The following is a 16,552-nucleotide window of genomic DNA, read 5'->3' as shown; positions in this document are numbered from 1 at the left end:
TGTATGCCACCCATATTGTGTTGATACATTATCCCTATATTTAAACTTTGCACTTCCATTTCTTACATTCACATTTTTTACTTGCGTGACTTGAAATTTCAACACCTGAAAATACAATGTGTCAATGAATTACAGAAATCCTATGTGCCCGTGGTGGCCACTGCCCCACAATTAAAGTTACCTGGATGCTGAGTTCCTCTTCCTGATCTGACAAAAGATGGGGATAAGGGTGGAGCCTGATTTTATTCAGATGTCGAGCCATGGACAATACCAAGAGGTCTGACAGCATAGGGGGGATCTGGACGGTTTTGTGTTTACCTTGTAGTTCTTGTCTGTGTTGTCCTCCCCTGTATGCTTTTGTTGGTTTGGTCAGCCAGTATATAGGTTTCCCTCAGTTTCATTCTAGAGGTTTGAGCACTGCCAGGCACCAGAAATGGTACAACATGTTATCACCTCCTGTATTAGACACAGCTCAGAAAGGAGGGGCATGCTGGGAGAAATGCAAAGACTAGGGATGAGAGGAAGAGAGTTGAATAATATAATAGAGTGGGGATCTAGTAATATTAATTAGTAAAATATAATTCATTTTTTTTTTTTTTAAATTCTTTTTTTAATTATTTGATTCAGTAAAACATTTTTCTTATCAAAATGTGGAACAAGGGGGGCCCCTCAGCTGTGGATGTGCGAGCTGAGAGGACCCTTGCCGGCGACGGACAGACTCGAGCTGCCGCCAGAGAGACCACGAATCCCAGAGACTCGTGCCCCGAGGTCTGTAGGAAATTTGGGTTTAGAAGTGTGTTTTAAGAAATTATAATAGAAGTGATTAACAATTCATAATTAAGAAATCATAATTAGAAGTGTTTTGGAAATACATAATTAGAATAATCATAATTGTAGAAGTGTTTTAGGATTAGTCGCTAGAAGTGTATCTTAGTAGAATTTGTAGCACCTTCATATCTATGTGAAGCTTTTGCCAAAAGTTGCAAATTCTTATCTTTGATATATCATTTTGTACAAGTACACAACATTTATTACACCCTTTGGGCGGTTTCACTTTAACCGTCTTCCATTTGGCATTGCCTCAGCACCTGAGGGGCTAGAAGGCTTGGTCTGCCACATCGATGATATATTGGTGTGGGGGCGGGATCAAGAAGAGCATGACGCTCGGCTCCATGCTGTGCTACAAAGACTGGAAAAGGCAGGCATCACCCTGAATGTGGACAAGTGCGAACAAGTGTGGACAAGTGGGTCACATCATCACAGCCACAGGCATCCGCCCTGATCCAAGGAAAACAGAGGCCATCATGGAGATGAAGGCGCCCACAAATGTCAGTGAGTTGAGGAGTTTTCTTGGGATGGTCAATCAGCTGGGAAAGTTCATTCCTCACTTGGCCGATAAAGACAAGGCACTTCGCAACCTTCTTTCGAAGAAAAATTGCTGGGTCTGGGATGTGGACCAGGCCACAGCGTTTTAAACGCTGAAAAGAGCACTTTCTTCTTCTCCTGTGCTGGGCATGTATGACCCGAACAGAGACACTAAAGTATCAGCGGATGGCTTGGGAGGTGTTCTTCTCCAGAGGTGGGAGGAGGAATGGAAGCCTATTGCATATGCATCGCGGTCGCTTACTCCAACAGAACAGCGATACGCACAGGTGGAAAAGGAGGCTCTGGGTCTCACATGGGCCTGTGAACGGTTCCGTGATTTTCTGATAGGCAAACTTTTCTGCCTGGAGACTGACCAGAAACCTCTTGTCAACCTGCTGGGATCACAAGCACTGTATCTTCTTCCGCCGAGAATCCAGCGCTTCAGGATGAGGCTGATGCGCTACACATACTCCATCGAGCATGTGCCTGGAAAGTCACTTTGGACAGCAGACACACTGTCACGCTCGCCTGTGAAATCATGTAGGTCCACAGAAGAACAGGAGCTAATGGAGAGCACAAACATTTACGTGGACTGTGTCATGCAAAGTCTACCTGTCAGTTCCACATACATGGAAAATCTGAGAGAGCAGCTGAGAGCTGACAGTGTCTGCTCACGTGTCATGACGCTGTGCACAGAAGGATGGCCCGTACACGCAAGACAGGAACCTGTGCTAAAAAGCTACTGGCAAGAGCGAGCTACATTCACAGTGAAAGATGGCTTACTGCTGAAGGACACACGGCTTGTAATACCTTCAGTGATGCGGAATGATGTGCTAGCCAAAATACACAAAGGACATCAAGGAGTGGTGAAGTGCAAGGAGCGTGCTCGCCAGTCTGACCAGAGATTGCACCATTGTCTCACACCAGGGCCACCGATGTCGTTGACCCTTTGAAATCAATCTTTGCCCGCCATGGCATTCCAGAGGTCCTGATGTTGGATAACGGACCACCGTTTTCTGGGCAAGCATTCACTTCCTTTGCAGCTTTGTATGGGTTTAGGCATGTTACCAGCAGCCCAAGGTTTCCGCTGAACGAGCAGTTCAGACTGTGAAGAATCTACTGAAAAAGGCAGGAGACCCCTACCTGGCTCTGCTGGCCTATAGAGACACACCACTTCAGAGTGGTTATAGCCCAGCTCAGCTACTCATGGGGAGACGTCTTCGCACCACAGTGCCAACCCCTCCATTCTCAGCTGGGGCCTCCACTGCCTGACAGCGTCATGTTCGCTTCGAAGGAGAAGGAGAAGGGGATATCAGATGCTGAGAACTACAATAGGCGCCACCGTGTCAAAACTCTGTGTTTTGTCACCAGGAGAACAGGTTTGGGTAACTGATGCAAAGTTATCTGGAACTGTGCTTCGGCACCACTCTACTCCAAGGTCCTACTTAGTGGATCTACCCCAGGGGGTGGTGAGACACAACCGCCAGCACCTGATACCTGTACACACGTCTGCACGAGACAGAGGTTCCCCATCACAGCAACAAACTCTAGAGACTACTCCTGAGCAGACTCCTGTGTCACCTGCTGTGATACCCCAAGTCACACCTGCAGAGGCTCCTACACTCAGATCTAGGTCTGGGAGAGCCATTGTTAAATCTCGTAGGCTTAACCTGTGAACTTGTGAATAAAAGAAGAAAAGTTATGTGGTTGTTACGGGTTACTGGATAGAAAAGAAATTCAGCCTATGTTCATTTTCTAAAAGTGTAGTTTGAGCACATGTGAAATATAAAGAATTGTAAATGCCTAAGTATGTTTGGTTGAATAATCACAGAGGCTATGTTAACAATGTTCTGTCAGGATTTAGATAGGAACAGACCTTCCAACAAAAGAGGCAGAATAATCCTCTAAGGTCTGAGGAGACAAAGGCAGTCTACCCTTTGCTCTCTAGAAAGAGGAGATGTGGTATTTGTTATAAATACTTGTTGTCACATAGATGTTATGCGAAGCTGTACATGGGGGGGACTTAGGACCCAGGGGAATGGGGGCGAAGCAGGGCAACCTGGGAAGGGGTCTGGACTGTGGGGTAATGTACCGGAGCAGCGTGGAATAAAGAGTTGAGTGAAGAGCAGTCTGTTCTCACGTTTATTTCTAAACACGACAGGCAGTGCCATGGTACCGTTGTCCACTCACAGCTTTCTAGTGGTTTCACGGCGAGCAAAACCGGAGGTATGTACGCGTTCGGCCACGGATGCTAGTGCTATTAAATGCATTGGTTAGCTCGGTAGCGGCTAGCATCAGAGTGCAAATCATGATTTGCGTACACATAACGGCGATTTCTGCCCATGATTTCATGCTGTTATGATACGTTTTCTAGATGCTTATGTTTGTAGTCTATAGTTGTTTGTAGTGTGTAAGAAGTGACTTAGATGATAGTGTTGCCCATACATTGCTGTTTAATCCAGTAAAAGAAATTTACAAATCCACAATAAATCCATTTTCACCACAACATTTTCAGGGGGGCTGAACCCCACGAGGTCGCCGGCGGCCTCGCGGAGTGGAGGAGGTTTTAATGCACATTATTGACCTGCTTCTTCACCAGAGTGTCTGTGCTTTCTCGCCTCACAGGTTCCTGTGTATCCGGGTTATACCTGGACCAGGTCTTGCCACCTGTCGTGGTTGTGTCATACATTGAATGTGTTGTAATTCACTATCCTGTTCTACACATGACATCTATTGCACAAAATCAAAATCAAGCGGGACTTCTCCGGGTCTTTAACTATAGAAAACGAATGCTAATATGTGTAAATGTGTGTGCGGATATAGTATGCATCAGTCGTGTGCCGTGCTGGACCGCTCTCATGCTTATCACAGGGGCTGCGTGGTCTCCTATCGGAGGAGACCGCTCCTCTCTCGGATTTTCCAAAACTGATGAAGAAAAAGAGTCCGTCGGAAAGAGTTAAAATCGTTAATTTATTTTTGTCCAATTCAAAGTATATTCTCTTGGTTCAATACAGAGAAAAAGTGATTAACATAAAAAATATATAAAAATTGACAAAGTGTTTAAAAACTCCTGACTCAGTGAGCAGGCAGAGTTCAATTGTCCGGAGACAAAATGTTCTAACCTGGTCGGCTTCTCCCCCAACTCAACTCTCTCGCGTCGAAAACCGAGAGTTTTTATACTCTTAACAACACCTGGGGCAAGTAACTCCTCCCCCCTTTCTTGCTGACTCTGTGGGTTATGACAGTGTCATGGTAACCCCTTGCTCACTGGTTGATAATAATATTCAGCGACATATACATCAGCGTATCTTTCAACAGGTTACAGTGATACAACAATACGTGATATAAAACATAATACACCTTTTTGCCCAGCGTGAGATTAATACCATGGTATTCTCATATATATGTTTGACAAGCTAAAGGGTTAATGCAGAATGCAAACTTCAGCAGGTTCTCCTGTGTGAAACTATGTGCAGGTGTATGTGTGCTCACATCCCGTCCCCCTGAGGGTAGGTCGCAACCCTGTATGACTAAGGAGATCATCAACCGCCACCTGAACAACCTCAGGTGTGTGTGTGTGTGTGTGTGTGTGTGTGTCAGATCAGTCTCAATAATCACAAATGCAAACAGAAAGATTCTCAAATGCGCACAGAACAATTCACAAATATATTCGATTTACAAATAAATAAATTACGATTTATAGAAATGTATGTATTTCTGTGTGTATTTCTTATATTTGTTTGTGGATTTGTATGTATTTATTTGTGGATCACACTGCATTTCTTTGCAGATCGCGACAGATGTCTTTGTGGATTTGAGACTCCCCTGATGTGGCTGGATTCGCAAATGCGTTTTTTCAACGTTCTCTTTTTCAACCAATCACATGAGTGCAGCTCCCCCCTCCCCTCCCCACGAGGCTGCCAGCTTTAGAGTTACGCAATTTGCGGAGGCGACACAGGAAGCTCAAAGGCACTTCCGGTTGCAAGCGCAACCGTTTTGGTGCGGATTCCGCGGTAGTTTGGCCTTTATTTGTCGTTATTTGACATTATGTGACAATACATTAAGGTCCTTGAAGGTATGACTGTTGGTAGTTGTAATTAGGATGTTTCTATGCATATTAAAACCTGTACTATGTGTCAGATGACTGGTAGGCCGAATCAGGTCCAACAATTAAATAAAAAGTAAAACGTTAATATAAAAGTCAAATGTTCTCTAAGTTGCAAACGAAACAAACAGTGCAAAGAACTAAATAATGAATGAGTATACATTGATGGATGATTATTTACAATATGAACATGTATGTTCGGAATCGGAACTGTTTATTGCCAAGTACGTTACAGATACAAGGAATTTGACTCGGTGAATGGTGCATAACAATAAACATAGATAGAGAGAGTCATAATTGTGGTATTGGATTGGGTGGGGGGGGGGGGGGGGGGGGCGGCACTAGGATGGGTGGTTGAGACTTGAGAGCCATGGGCCCCTGCTGAGCTGAGGCTGAGCTGGAGCTGGTGGATGTGGTCAGGACTGTCCCATTGTCTTTCAAAGCGACAGGCGGAGGTCATTAAGATAAGATAATCCTTTATTAGTCCCGCAGTGGACAATTAATGGACATAAGTACGTACATTAATGACCTCTGCCTGGCAAACGAGTTTTACTGTCATTTGAAAGACAATAAGACAGTCCTGACCCCATCCACCAGCTCCAGTATGTACGTACATACAGACGTCTATATACTGTATATACAGTGTGTAGGATTTATATTGACAGTGACAGGTGATATGTACATTTAAAAAAAATCGAATTCTGCATTACAATGGTAAAAATCGAATCTATAATGGTAGCATTACATATGTTGGTGTTCGAGGGATATTGAATGTATGACTGATAGTGCTCATCAGAGGTAATGCCTGCAGGAAGAAACTGTTCTCGAGTCTGGCTGTTTTGGGGAGGGGTGAGGGGTGTGAATGTGGACGTTTGCTTTCATATTTTCTAACGATCCAAGAGCCTTTTATTAGAATTTGAATTGCTGTTACAGGGTTACTTAGTTATTAGGAGGTAGTGGTTCACAACCAATTCATTTGACATGTTTTAAGCAGGTACATTTCTGTCTTCTGAATAGCAGACAAAGTGCAGTGTACATGCATGTGTACATACACATACTGTTTCGGGTAAAAATATCTTTGCACTACTTTACAATAAGAACTTTGCAACAAGCATTCCCTATTGTGAAGAGGAGATGATTGGGGCCTATTTGTCATGCTGGGTTGTGCTGAATGTTTTCATGGATATAGGTCCCATAACTTTCTATTTCAGGGGATGCAGAAGATGTTTTGATATTAATGTAATATCTGACCTTCACCGTGCTAAATTCCTTCAATTCGAATTTCCTTTAATGTTACCTGATGAAAGGCAATAGACCAGAACGTTTTGAATAAAGTCAGTGCAAGTGTCAGACGGTGTGCAGGATTCTTCTCAGTCTTGTGTTTTTGGTGCTGTGCAGATGCCAATAAGACTTCATAGCGTTTGAATTCTTAAATTCTTACATGGTGTGAATCTGTGTTGTTAGATGAATGTCAAAACCTTTTCTATTCTGTTAAATTCTATGATATCTAAGAATAAATCTGAGCCATATTTTGGCTGGTTTGATTTGTTGGCAGGCTGCCCGTTTCTACGATTACACCAGGTATTAGACGTGTCCCTCATCACTTTACAGATATAATACGTGTCTGAGCCACTGCACCGCCGTCATGCTGGTCTGAGATCGTCAGCAGGGATTTGTGGTGCATCTCCATTCAGACAGTACTCTGCCTTGTGGTATCAGTCTAATGCAGCAGGGCTGCGGTAGTGCCAAAGAGGTGATGTTATGTGTTATGCTCTGAAGTACCAGCTCTGCTATGTTCTCCAGAAAAATTGCTCAATGTCATTTAGTCATTTTGAACATCCTTCTTTACCTGTAGCTTTTCCATGTCTGCCTGTTCTGCACCATGCAATATTGCCACCGTGACAATGGTACAATAATACCATTATCATATGTGCCCAGCAGGGGGCAACATTGGCTAAATTCTTTAGAACACAACAGCCTTAATCAAGGTAAATAATGCAACTTTCTCCAATATTGGGTGAACTTGTTCATCAATTATACAACTTGGCATGGTCTACAAAACCCTGAGACGAATTAAAAAAATGCAAATAGATTTGAAAAGTCTTTATAAAGCGGATAAATCTTGGCAGACTTTCTGACTACCCAACCAGATGTCAGGTATATTTGGCCACGCTGTCAAAACTAAGTTGTGCTAAAAACTGAGCTGCTTTATTACGATTTTTTTCTCCAATGTTTTACTTCAATCCTTGTGTCCTTGCAGGACAATTTAAAAGAATGTAAGTGACCTTACCCAGACTACTATTGCCTCCCCTTCACTGTACATACTGGTTTCTACTTGAGACATGTGCTTACAAAGTAGTTAAATACAGTTATGAGTTTGTTACAGGGGACGGTGCAAGTTTTAAGGGTTAATTTTGCAAAACAAAGTCGATCTGACGATGCTGGTACGTTGACATGTTCAGGACTGTAACTTGCATAGTTATCTACACAGTCTACCTTGCCGTTGTGAGCAAACACACCTATGGTTTATGGCTTCAAGAATCTTAGCAATAGAAATCCAGCCCATGCTTATGTCTCTCGTCCAAGGGGTTGTTTTGGTGGTCTGAGTCAGATTTAAATATGGACCTTCCCTGGAGTCCAGGGCTTTGATAGGAGGTGAAGACGAGAGGCCCGGAGCTGTGCGTTTGATGCTGGGTGGCTGCAGTGGCCTCATCTGGAGCCTGAGAAGGCCGGCCAGGAGAGGCGCTGCCGTGATGGTCCGCAGTGAGCGTAGAGTCCAAAAGGGTCTCTCTCATCTGTTGGTTCTCCCTGGATGCTGCCTGCCACACCACCTCCAACTCTTCCTCTACTTCCCTGGAGGAGCAGAGAGAGGAGAGAAAACAAGGAGGTCAGTTAGTCAAGTGCAAGCTGATAAGGTGATGTAAAGGAAATTAAAAAAACTGAAGCATTGTATTTTTTCACATGAAAGAGAGAACGGCTCATATCAGCAATGGGAATGTGCTAGAGCACAATCGAGGCTGTAGTTGCTGTGGTTAAATTTCACAGTGCTGCTAATATCACTTTTATTATGACTCACATTACTAGTAATGACTCACATTACTACACATTACATTATTACTCATACTACCGATACCATTAATGCACATTATTGACCTGCTTCTTCACCAGAGTCTCTGTGCTTTCTCGCCTCACAGGTTCCTGTGTATCCGGGTTTACCTGGACCAGGTGTTGCCTCCTGTCGTGGTTGTGTCATACATTGAATGTGCTGTAATTACATTGAATGTGTTGTAATTCACTTGTCATGTTCTACACATGACATCTATTGCACTTCTGTCCATCCTGGGAGAGGGATCCCTCCTCTATTGCTCTCCCACAGGTTTCTTCCTCTTTCCTCCCCGTTAAAGGGTTTTTTTGGGGAGTTTTTCCTGTTCTGATGTGAGGGTCCCGGGACAAGAGGATGTCAAATGTGTACATATTGAAAAGCCCTCTGAGGCAAATTTGTAATTTGTGATTTTTGGCAATACAAAAATGAATTGAATTGAATATAAAATAAAGAGTTTGGTCGTGAGTAAAATGGAGGATGTGTTAGTGTGACTGTGCAAGAAACTAAACCAAATGTCTTCCTGTCATGTCAAAGATGTTTACGTACTGCTAGTACTACCAATCAAATGGCCAGATTCATAAGGGTTGTGCCTGGATACCAGCGCGTTATTTATCCAAGTGTGCTGTAGACACTAAAGAAGTGTCAGTTTTGCATCCGAAGCGTAATGGTGGGAAACTGAGATGAGTCAAATATGAAGATCAGAAGACTGATTTGTGAAGATGTAACAGATCTATCAGAATTACTAACCGCTTGTGTTCAAACACCGTTTATTATCCATGACAGTTTACCTAAAGTCTCTACCTGTCTGTTTGTTGCTGTCAGGGATATAAATCAACAAATTGCAACCAGATCAGACTGAAATGTGCTGGATAAACAGCATTTGATTTAGCTGATAATCTGGAGCTTTAACCTACAGAACGTTAGTGTCCATGACATGCTAAATCACTTTGGCTGGTATACTGAAACCCGGTAAAACAAACCCCATTTAGGATTGTATTAAACCTCATATATCTCACCACACAAAAACACATTCAATTGTGGTGTATTTCAATTAGAACTTATAAATTAAAACATGAAGCTTTTTTTTTTTTTTTTAAAGTCAGTGTGTGTGGTTTTACATTCGAATAGCCACAACATTCACCTTCACGTGCGTAAGGATGTTTAAGCTACCACATGAACTGGCCCAATGCAGGAAAAAGTTAAGTGTTTCTAAATAAAGAAGCAATCATCGGGCTCTGCGAGGGTGTTACACTGCAATCAGATCATATGGGAATAACTATCAGAGTGGTATGATTATTGAAGGCTCTGACTTGGAAGCGTCACACATTCAAAATCAACGGATGCCATAAAACGCGGTTTTCTTTTATTTTCCTCCAGATCAGTTTCTTAACACTGAGAGGGATGATGCTATTTCAGCATAATCAGCACAATGAGAGCTGTGATGATATTTCAGTCCGTCTCACCGTGGATTTAAAATGAGCATAATGTCTCAAAATGTGGTCTGCCTGTGGTGAGAAAAACATCTGTGTTCCGTTCCCATTAAATGTGGCCTCAAGCTTTCGTTTTAACGGACCCTTATTAAAAATAATTAAACAACATGACTTAAATAGGCCATGCCTAACTATAATTTTGACCCTAGCAAAACCGGTTTGTTACTCTGCCAAACAGCAGGAGCAATATCTCTGTTTAACTATCGATAATGTCCTTGCAAAGAGGAACACTTTACTTGACACCATAACAGTAGTTGTAACATAAAAAACATTTTGTTTTATTGAGACCCTGTCTGACAGCTGTTGTTGCTCTTCTTTTGTCCATTACTTTTGCATACGATCGATTAAATACTATGTCCATCAGCTGTTATAGGTTTGAGCTTTTTGCCACATTCTTGATAAGACTTGACAAGCACACAGACAGGAACATAAACAGCAGCCATGACAGTAATGCTGTAAAAAGATGTCAAGGTCCAGGAATGTGTCCATTCAACACATCATCAATCACAACTCATTTGGAATAAAAGCCATCACTGAATCAAAGACATAAAATAAAAACACCTTTCTCTGGCGTCTCTGCTGGTAGATTTATTTGACCCTTTCACAGTCGATGCTGTTACGCCTGTTGAGACTCAAGTCCCCCACTTACGTCACATGACGACAACTGGGCCAATTCCCTGACAACTGAGCAAACTCTATTCGCTAATGAGGACCGTGAGATGTGTTGTAAAGCTTCAGGAAAAGCAAGTTAAAGCACCATGAGTTGAGATGATTTAGGTCTAAATTGGACTTGTGTTCTGTGTGTGTTTTCTGTAAACATTTAAAGTAAAAGATAATGATATTCCACATTAGAGTTGATGTTTTACTCTGTTAATTCAGTTCATGATTAAATCAAAAACCGTTCCATCAATGTTGGCCATGTTCTTCTCATTTTATGTATGATTTCACGAATCAACAACCTATTATTCACAGACAGAGAGAAAAGAAGGAAGGAGTGACAACAGAAAACAATACCAGCTCCAAGGAGACAGCACTGCAATTACCCGTGTGCGCTGGTATTGCTATAATGGCTGATGGATTAAAGCTCTTTCGTCAAAGGCTGTTGACACGTCAGCAACTGAGTCAATCAGCCTCCATGTCTGGACTCAGATAGCCGCTTATTACAGCGGAGGGAACATCAGCATAACTGTACAACGCAAGTATTGTACGTGTGTATTTGAAAGCTGCGGACTTATCTGTGTCCAGTCAGTTGGTTTGAAGAGCGTGACACACTGTACCTCCAACCTCTGGCCCAAAGCTAGAAGAGGGTACGGCTACACAGTAAAAAAAACACTTTGGACACACACACAGGATTGGAGATATGCTTTTGTTGTTGCTTTTCTGTCTAAAAGCAGTGAACCATAAAACACGACGAATAGTCTACAGCCATGCTAGCAGCTCTGTGTGGCTGTCCTTAAAGAGGTTAACTATTGGATGGATTGACATAACGTTTGGTACAGACATTCATGTCCCTCTTAGCGTGAATCATAATCATTTTGGTGATCCAACGGCATCATCAATTTGTCCAATATTTGCCCGTCTGTGGGCAACACCAAAATAGTATTTCACAACAATCAGTATTTATAAGTTTTAGCCGGCTTTATCTGATCAACACTTGGATTTAGTTCAATTTTCAGGACAAACACAACAGGCTTCGGGACAACTGCTCGTACGTAGTCAGGACTGTCCTGAATTTGACGGGACATCTGGTCACCCACGCCTCAGCTTTGTTTAGTGCTGACTAGAAAATGTTCAACGCAAACACGTGAAACTAAGATTGTGAATATACTAATTTACAAGTTTATATCAAATTAATTGAGAAACACCTTGAGATATATGATTTCATTTTCTACGGGGGTTCCCCAAGTCACTCATACGACACGAGGTGATAAGACTGTACAAACTTTAAAAACCCTGTTCAAGCAGTTATTTTACATTCTGAACACAAATATGAGCATTGTTGTTCTCTAACTTAGTCAAGTAGTTTTGTGGCTCATGAATAGTTTATGATGGTCGAAAGGATCATTTTGGAGACAAGTGAAACTATCTATTTAGTTGTTTATGTATGGCGACCTGATTCCTTAAAAAACACACAAGATTGGTTGAAGATGGGGTTTGAAATACAGTATTTTCAATGTAATCTAAAATCATCGAGTCGCTCTGACATCACAAATGTATCTCGAAAGCATTGACTCAACTATGAGGGGAAGAAATGCTTTCACTCTTATTATAATGAAGATTAAATAATGTTGTTTCTTCTCGTCTGCTCATTACCTGCAGCCCAAACAGCATGCACATATGCGTTACCCGTGGCAACCACACTCTGCATCGCTTCTTATGCCGATACAGAGATACGTCTTGCCGCTGTAAGAGGTGGAAAATGAATCAGGAGCATGTCTGTTATGTGTACGTGTGTGTGTGTTTTGGTGGGAAAGCTGTGGTGACCAGTCGGTTGCTCAGCAGCAGCTCTTCCACCTCAGTATGTCTCCATTACAATTATAGCTCCAGTAAGCTGCAGCCATCTTAGGATTCGCTCTATCGCTCTGCGACAGAACCCCCCCCCCCCCCCCCCCTCAACATCCTCGCCCTGTCAGCTCAGACACCAACATTATTCAATGTTATCTGAGCGGTGGGGTTTATAAGTCTGGCTGGGAGGAAGAAACAGGGAACCACACAGGCACCAGCATGAGACAATCCGTCCTGAAGTATCGCTTCAATAAAGTGTTTGTCCTTCTGTTGCCTAACCGAAAAGCACTGTGTCATCTCGCAAATACACATGGATAATTGAATAGTCCTAGAGCCAGATAGAGACTGCAACGGCTGAGCAGCAGTCAATTGTAACATTCACACGTCACCGGCTTTGCTAAATTGAATCTGGCTATTCTCAGATCCATATCTTAGCAGAGGGTCTCAGAGAAAGTTTTCAATTTGTCGTCCAGCTTTGGGCGATACTCGGACATCATTCACATAAACTTTTTTTAAATTTTTTTAATGGATTAAAGTTTTATGACTAAAAGAGGTTCTGGATTGATTCTTCTTGTAATATATTCAAATATGGCTTCTGTTTTACGAAAAAAAAACGAAACATTTGTAACACTATAAGCAACTAACAGGTCCACTGTGGGCCATTTCATTGGAATTGAGAAATGGTATCTTGGTGGTGGTTGCAGCTCCACAAACGTATTATAGATTCTATATGTGAGCGGAGTGCTGCTATTAGCAAAGTACTCCGACTATGTGCCAATGGCAGACTTTAGATCACAAAACAAACCTTCCAAAGAGAAGCTGGGGAGACATGCGTACAAAAGAAAGTACGGTAGCTACTTGTGTAAAGTTTGCCATATAATCACCACCCATCACTGTCAATTCCATGCTTCCTTGTAGTACTTTTTAAAAGCTGTTTTCTTGAAACCGATGAGCCCTTACAAGGAAGTACGAGTTATAAAACACTTTGTCACAGGAAGTAAGGAACAAGTAACAAAAGAGAAAAAGAGAACCGGCCATCTTTGGTCCTCTCTGCTGGATGCATCAGACACAGAACCCCTCCTGAACCTGATGGGAACCCAAGGGATAAGGCAATACTACTAAAATGTTTTTATCTGCAGTCATGGGCTTTAGCATTAATGATGCATGAGGTTCCAAGCGTGTGCGCCATCAACATAAAAAGTCAACGATTTACACTGCTTGTTTTCCACTGTGTGAAAACAGGAGAATTCAGACTGCAGCAACCACAAGCTCCAACACACTTGTAAGGAAGAAGACTGCATTTAGATCAGAATTACAACTGAAAGTCACCAAGCTGAAAACAATATCTAAATAAACACAAGTTTACCCTGTATGCAATAGTTCAGGGCTGCACCCTGGAATGGAAATTAAATGAAAGCATATGTCCCAATGCAAATCCACTAGAGACTTCAGCTACCTTTATGGAGATCCCTCTTTGCTCATATGCAGCTTTCTATGTGTTTGTGGCTGGACGTGGGGAAGACGGGACTGCTTTTGGAGGGGAAAAGTGATCTGAAGGCTCAATCCCCTCCTGAGCTTCTGGAAGTCTCAAGACAGAGGCTACAGAGAACTCAGCAGCCAGGCGGTAATGTGTGCGTGTGTGTGTGTGCGTGTGTGTGCGTGTGTGTGCGTGTGCGATTTGTCATTACGATGCCCTCAGGGCCGAGCAGGACAGGATCTTCTCACAATCTGATTAGCTAGCTTTCATTTGATAGCAGCGGGCCCAGGGACAGAGCTAAAAACAGACACACCAATGAGGGAATAAAGAGGAAGTGGGAGATCGTTTCAGGAACAACAAAGTACCAGTCGAGTTTTCCATGGCTATCACACTGTAGCAGTAAGAATATCTGAAAAAGTCTTCCTGAAAGTCAGTCCCAACTCAGATGATTGGTTACATGACATTTGTCATTTTTTCACATAACCCTGTCATTTCAGTTATTTTGGTTATTACATTACTTCCCTCACCAGGACAATTCAATTAGCTTAATGGACTACGATTATCATTTACAAACAGCCTTCATTTACAAGATTGCTATTCTTCTTCTTCTTCTCTTCTGACATTCTAGCACCAAGTAGTTCAAAAAAGTCAAGAATTTATATGTACCGGTATATAACCCCATATATCGATATAACTTACAACATGAAAAACATTCTTAACACCAATGATTACCCACCACCCTCTGCTGTTTGTCCCAGTAGTAGGTCTTTCTATGTAGTTGCAACATGAAATGCTTCAGGCAATATGCAAATCCTGTTGAAAATCAGATAGGGCTGTTTCACCCCCAGCCATCTAGCACCTGTAAATGAGGACACACAGTGGGGATCGGAGGGTTGGTAGTCATGGACGGTCCTAAGGGGGTTAACTGATTTAGTGTTGAGAGAGAATTTTAGAAGAGCTGTCTGATCTGCTGCGTGCAGTGGTTTAATGGGGATATCAGCATCTACATCTGTTGTACTGGACAAATATAGAAAACCCGGAGAATGCATAGATACACAGTAAAAGAGATGATGTCTTGCTCTTGGAAAATTACGTGTTTTGATGCATTATCAGGCTGTGTTTTTGTGTGTACTCTCACTTGTGACTTGTTGTCCTGTTGTGGGTCACATTGTGTCGTGTAAAACCAAATGACTACCGTAGGTCAATTCTGAGACAAATAATGATATATGAGATTTTTTTAAATTCAGTTACGATAAATCTATCAATATTTGTTGCTGGAGCAAAAAACACGACATAAACAAACAACGTTGATGAGGATTCCTGAAGTCCGAAGACATAGTTTGAACCACTTTTTAACCACACGCTGGCGTAGACAACCGGCCGCGTCCTGAACGGAATTGTTCACATACTTTTCTATGTACGACATCGCTGAAGGATTCAACTCGAGCGATTCGCCAGAGAACTCAAATTGTATTGAATTTCTGGAGTTGCATGATGTGTACAATAAACCTGGCGACACTGCAGGAGGTTACTATTAATTTAGTTAATACCGAGATCACAGCAATTCAAGCAACATGCACCATAGTTGGTATGCAAGGCCCTTAAATCAAATACGTAGACTTCCAAAATGGTACTGATCTGTTGCCAGATATTTTCAGCAGCATATTTGTCAGTGCAGCTGCAGTGACACATCTTACAGATTTGTGGAACTGCAGACTATCAGCTTTTCTTAATAACTTTCCCCCATTGTTGTCTCTGCTGCGTAATGCATCTTTCAAACGTTTAGCGTAAATTTCTGCTCAGGTGTAGTTAAAAGATGCATTACCCACGGCTTGAAGCTTCTTTAACTGATTTTTGTGGCCACTTGGGGGCAGCGCAACAAGCTGTAAACAAATTATTGACATATTATCACGATGTGCAGTTGTTATGGCAAATGTGTTTGCAAACAGCTGCTTATTTACACATCCGGCAGACCCATCTGGCATTCATTTGGTGTTTCTGGCAACCTTATGTCCAATGTTATATTCACTCTATCATCTTAACACTTTGTTTGTACACAAAGCTATTTCTATGCATACATTTACATGAAGGACAGCGCATCAGAGACAACTGGGGTGGAAGAGGGGGAGTCACACACATTGGGACAAGGTGAGGAACCCCGCCCCCCACACACACACACACACACACACACACCGTCTCCTCTCTCTCTTTCTCCTCCTCTCATTCACATATTCTCTCCCTATCCTCCTCCCTTTTTCCGCCCATCTGCCTCAGACCGTTTCTCCTTCACTCTCTCTCTCTCTCTCTCTCTCTCTCTCCTCCTCACTCCCCTCCTACCGTTTGGACTGCAGCAGTCTCTCCTCAGCCTCTTGTCTTTCTCTTAGCAGCCTCTGCAGGTGAAGGATCTCCCTGTGGTAAGAAGCTGTCCTCCCCTCCGTTGCCTCCTCCAACACTGCCAGTCTGGTTGACGCCTGCCTCCGGTACACCTGCACATACACGTAAACACA

General features: G+C 42.6%; 1 protein-coding gene across 1 annotated transcript in view; it reads right to left on the bottom strand.

Moving 5' to 3' along the window:
* Positions 1-7,491: 7,491 nt before the first annotated feature.
* cep89 (centrosomal protein 89) overlaps positions 7,492-16,552 on the bottom strand; it is a 44,560-nt gene continuing 35,499 nt past the window's right edge. The window contains exons 17-18 of the mRNA XM_079293990.1: positions 16,383-16,531; positions 7,492-8,323 (exon numbers count right to left, since the gene is read on the bottom strand). Coding sequence (XP_079150116.1) covers positions 8,014-8,323; positions 16,383-16,531 — 459 coding nt within the window. The 3' untranslated portion in view covers positions 7,492-8,013. The remainder of the gene's footprint in view (positions 8,324-16,382; positions 16,532-16,552) is intronic.

The sequence above is a fragment of the Melanostigma gelatinosum genome (assembly GCF_949748355.1).
Source record: "Melanostigma gelatinosum genome assembly, chromosome: 2".
Taxonomy (NCBI): Eukaryota; Metazoa; Chordata; class Actinopteri; order Perciformes; family Zoarcidae; genus Melanostigma; species Melanostigma gelatinosum.
This window is presented reverse-complemented; position numbering and strand designations above follow the sequence as displayed.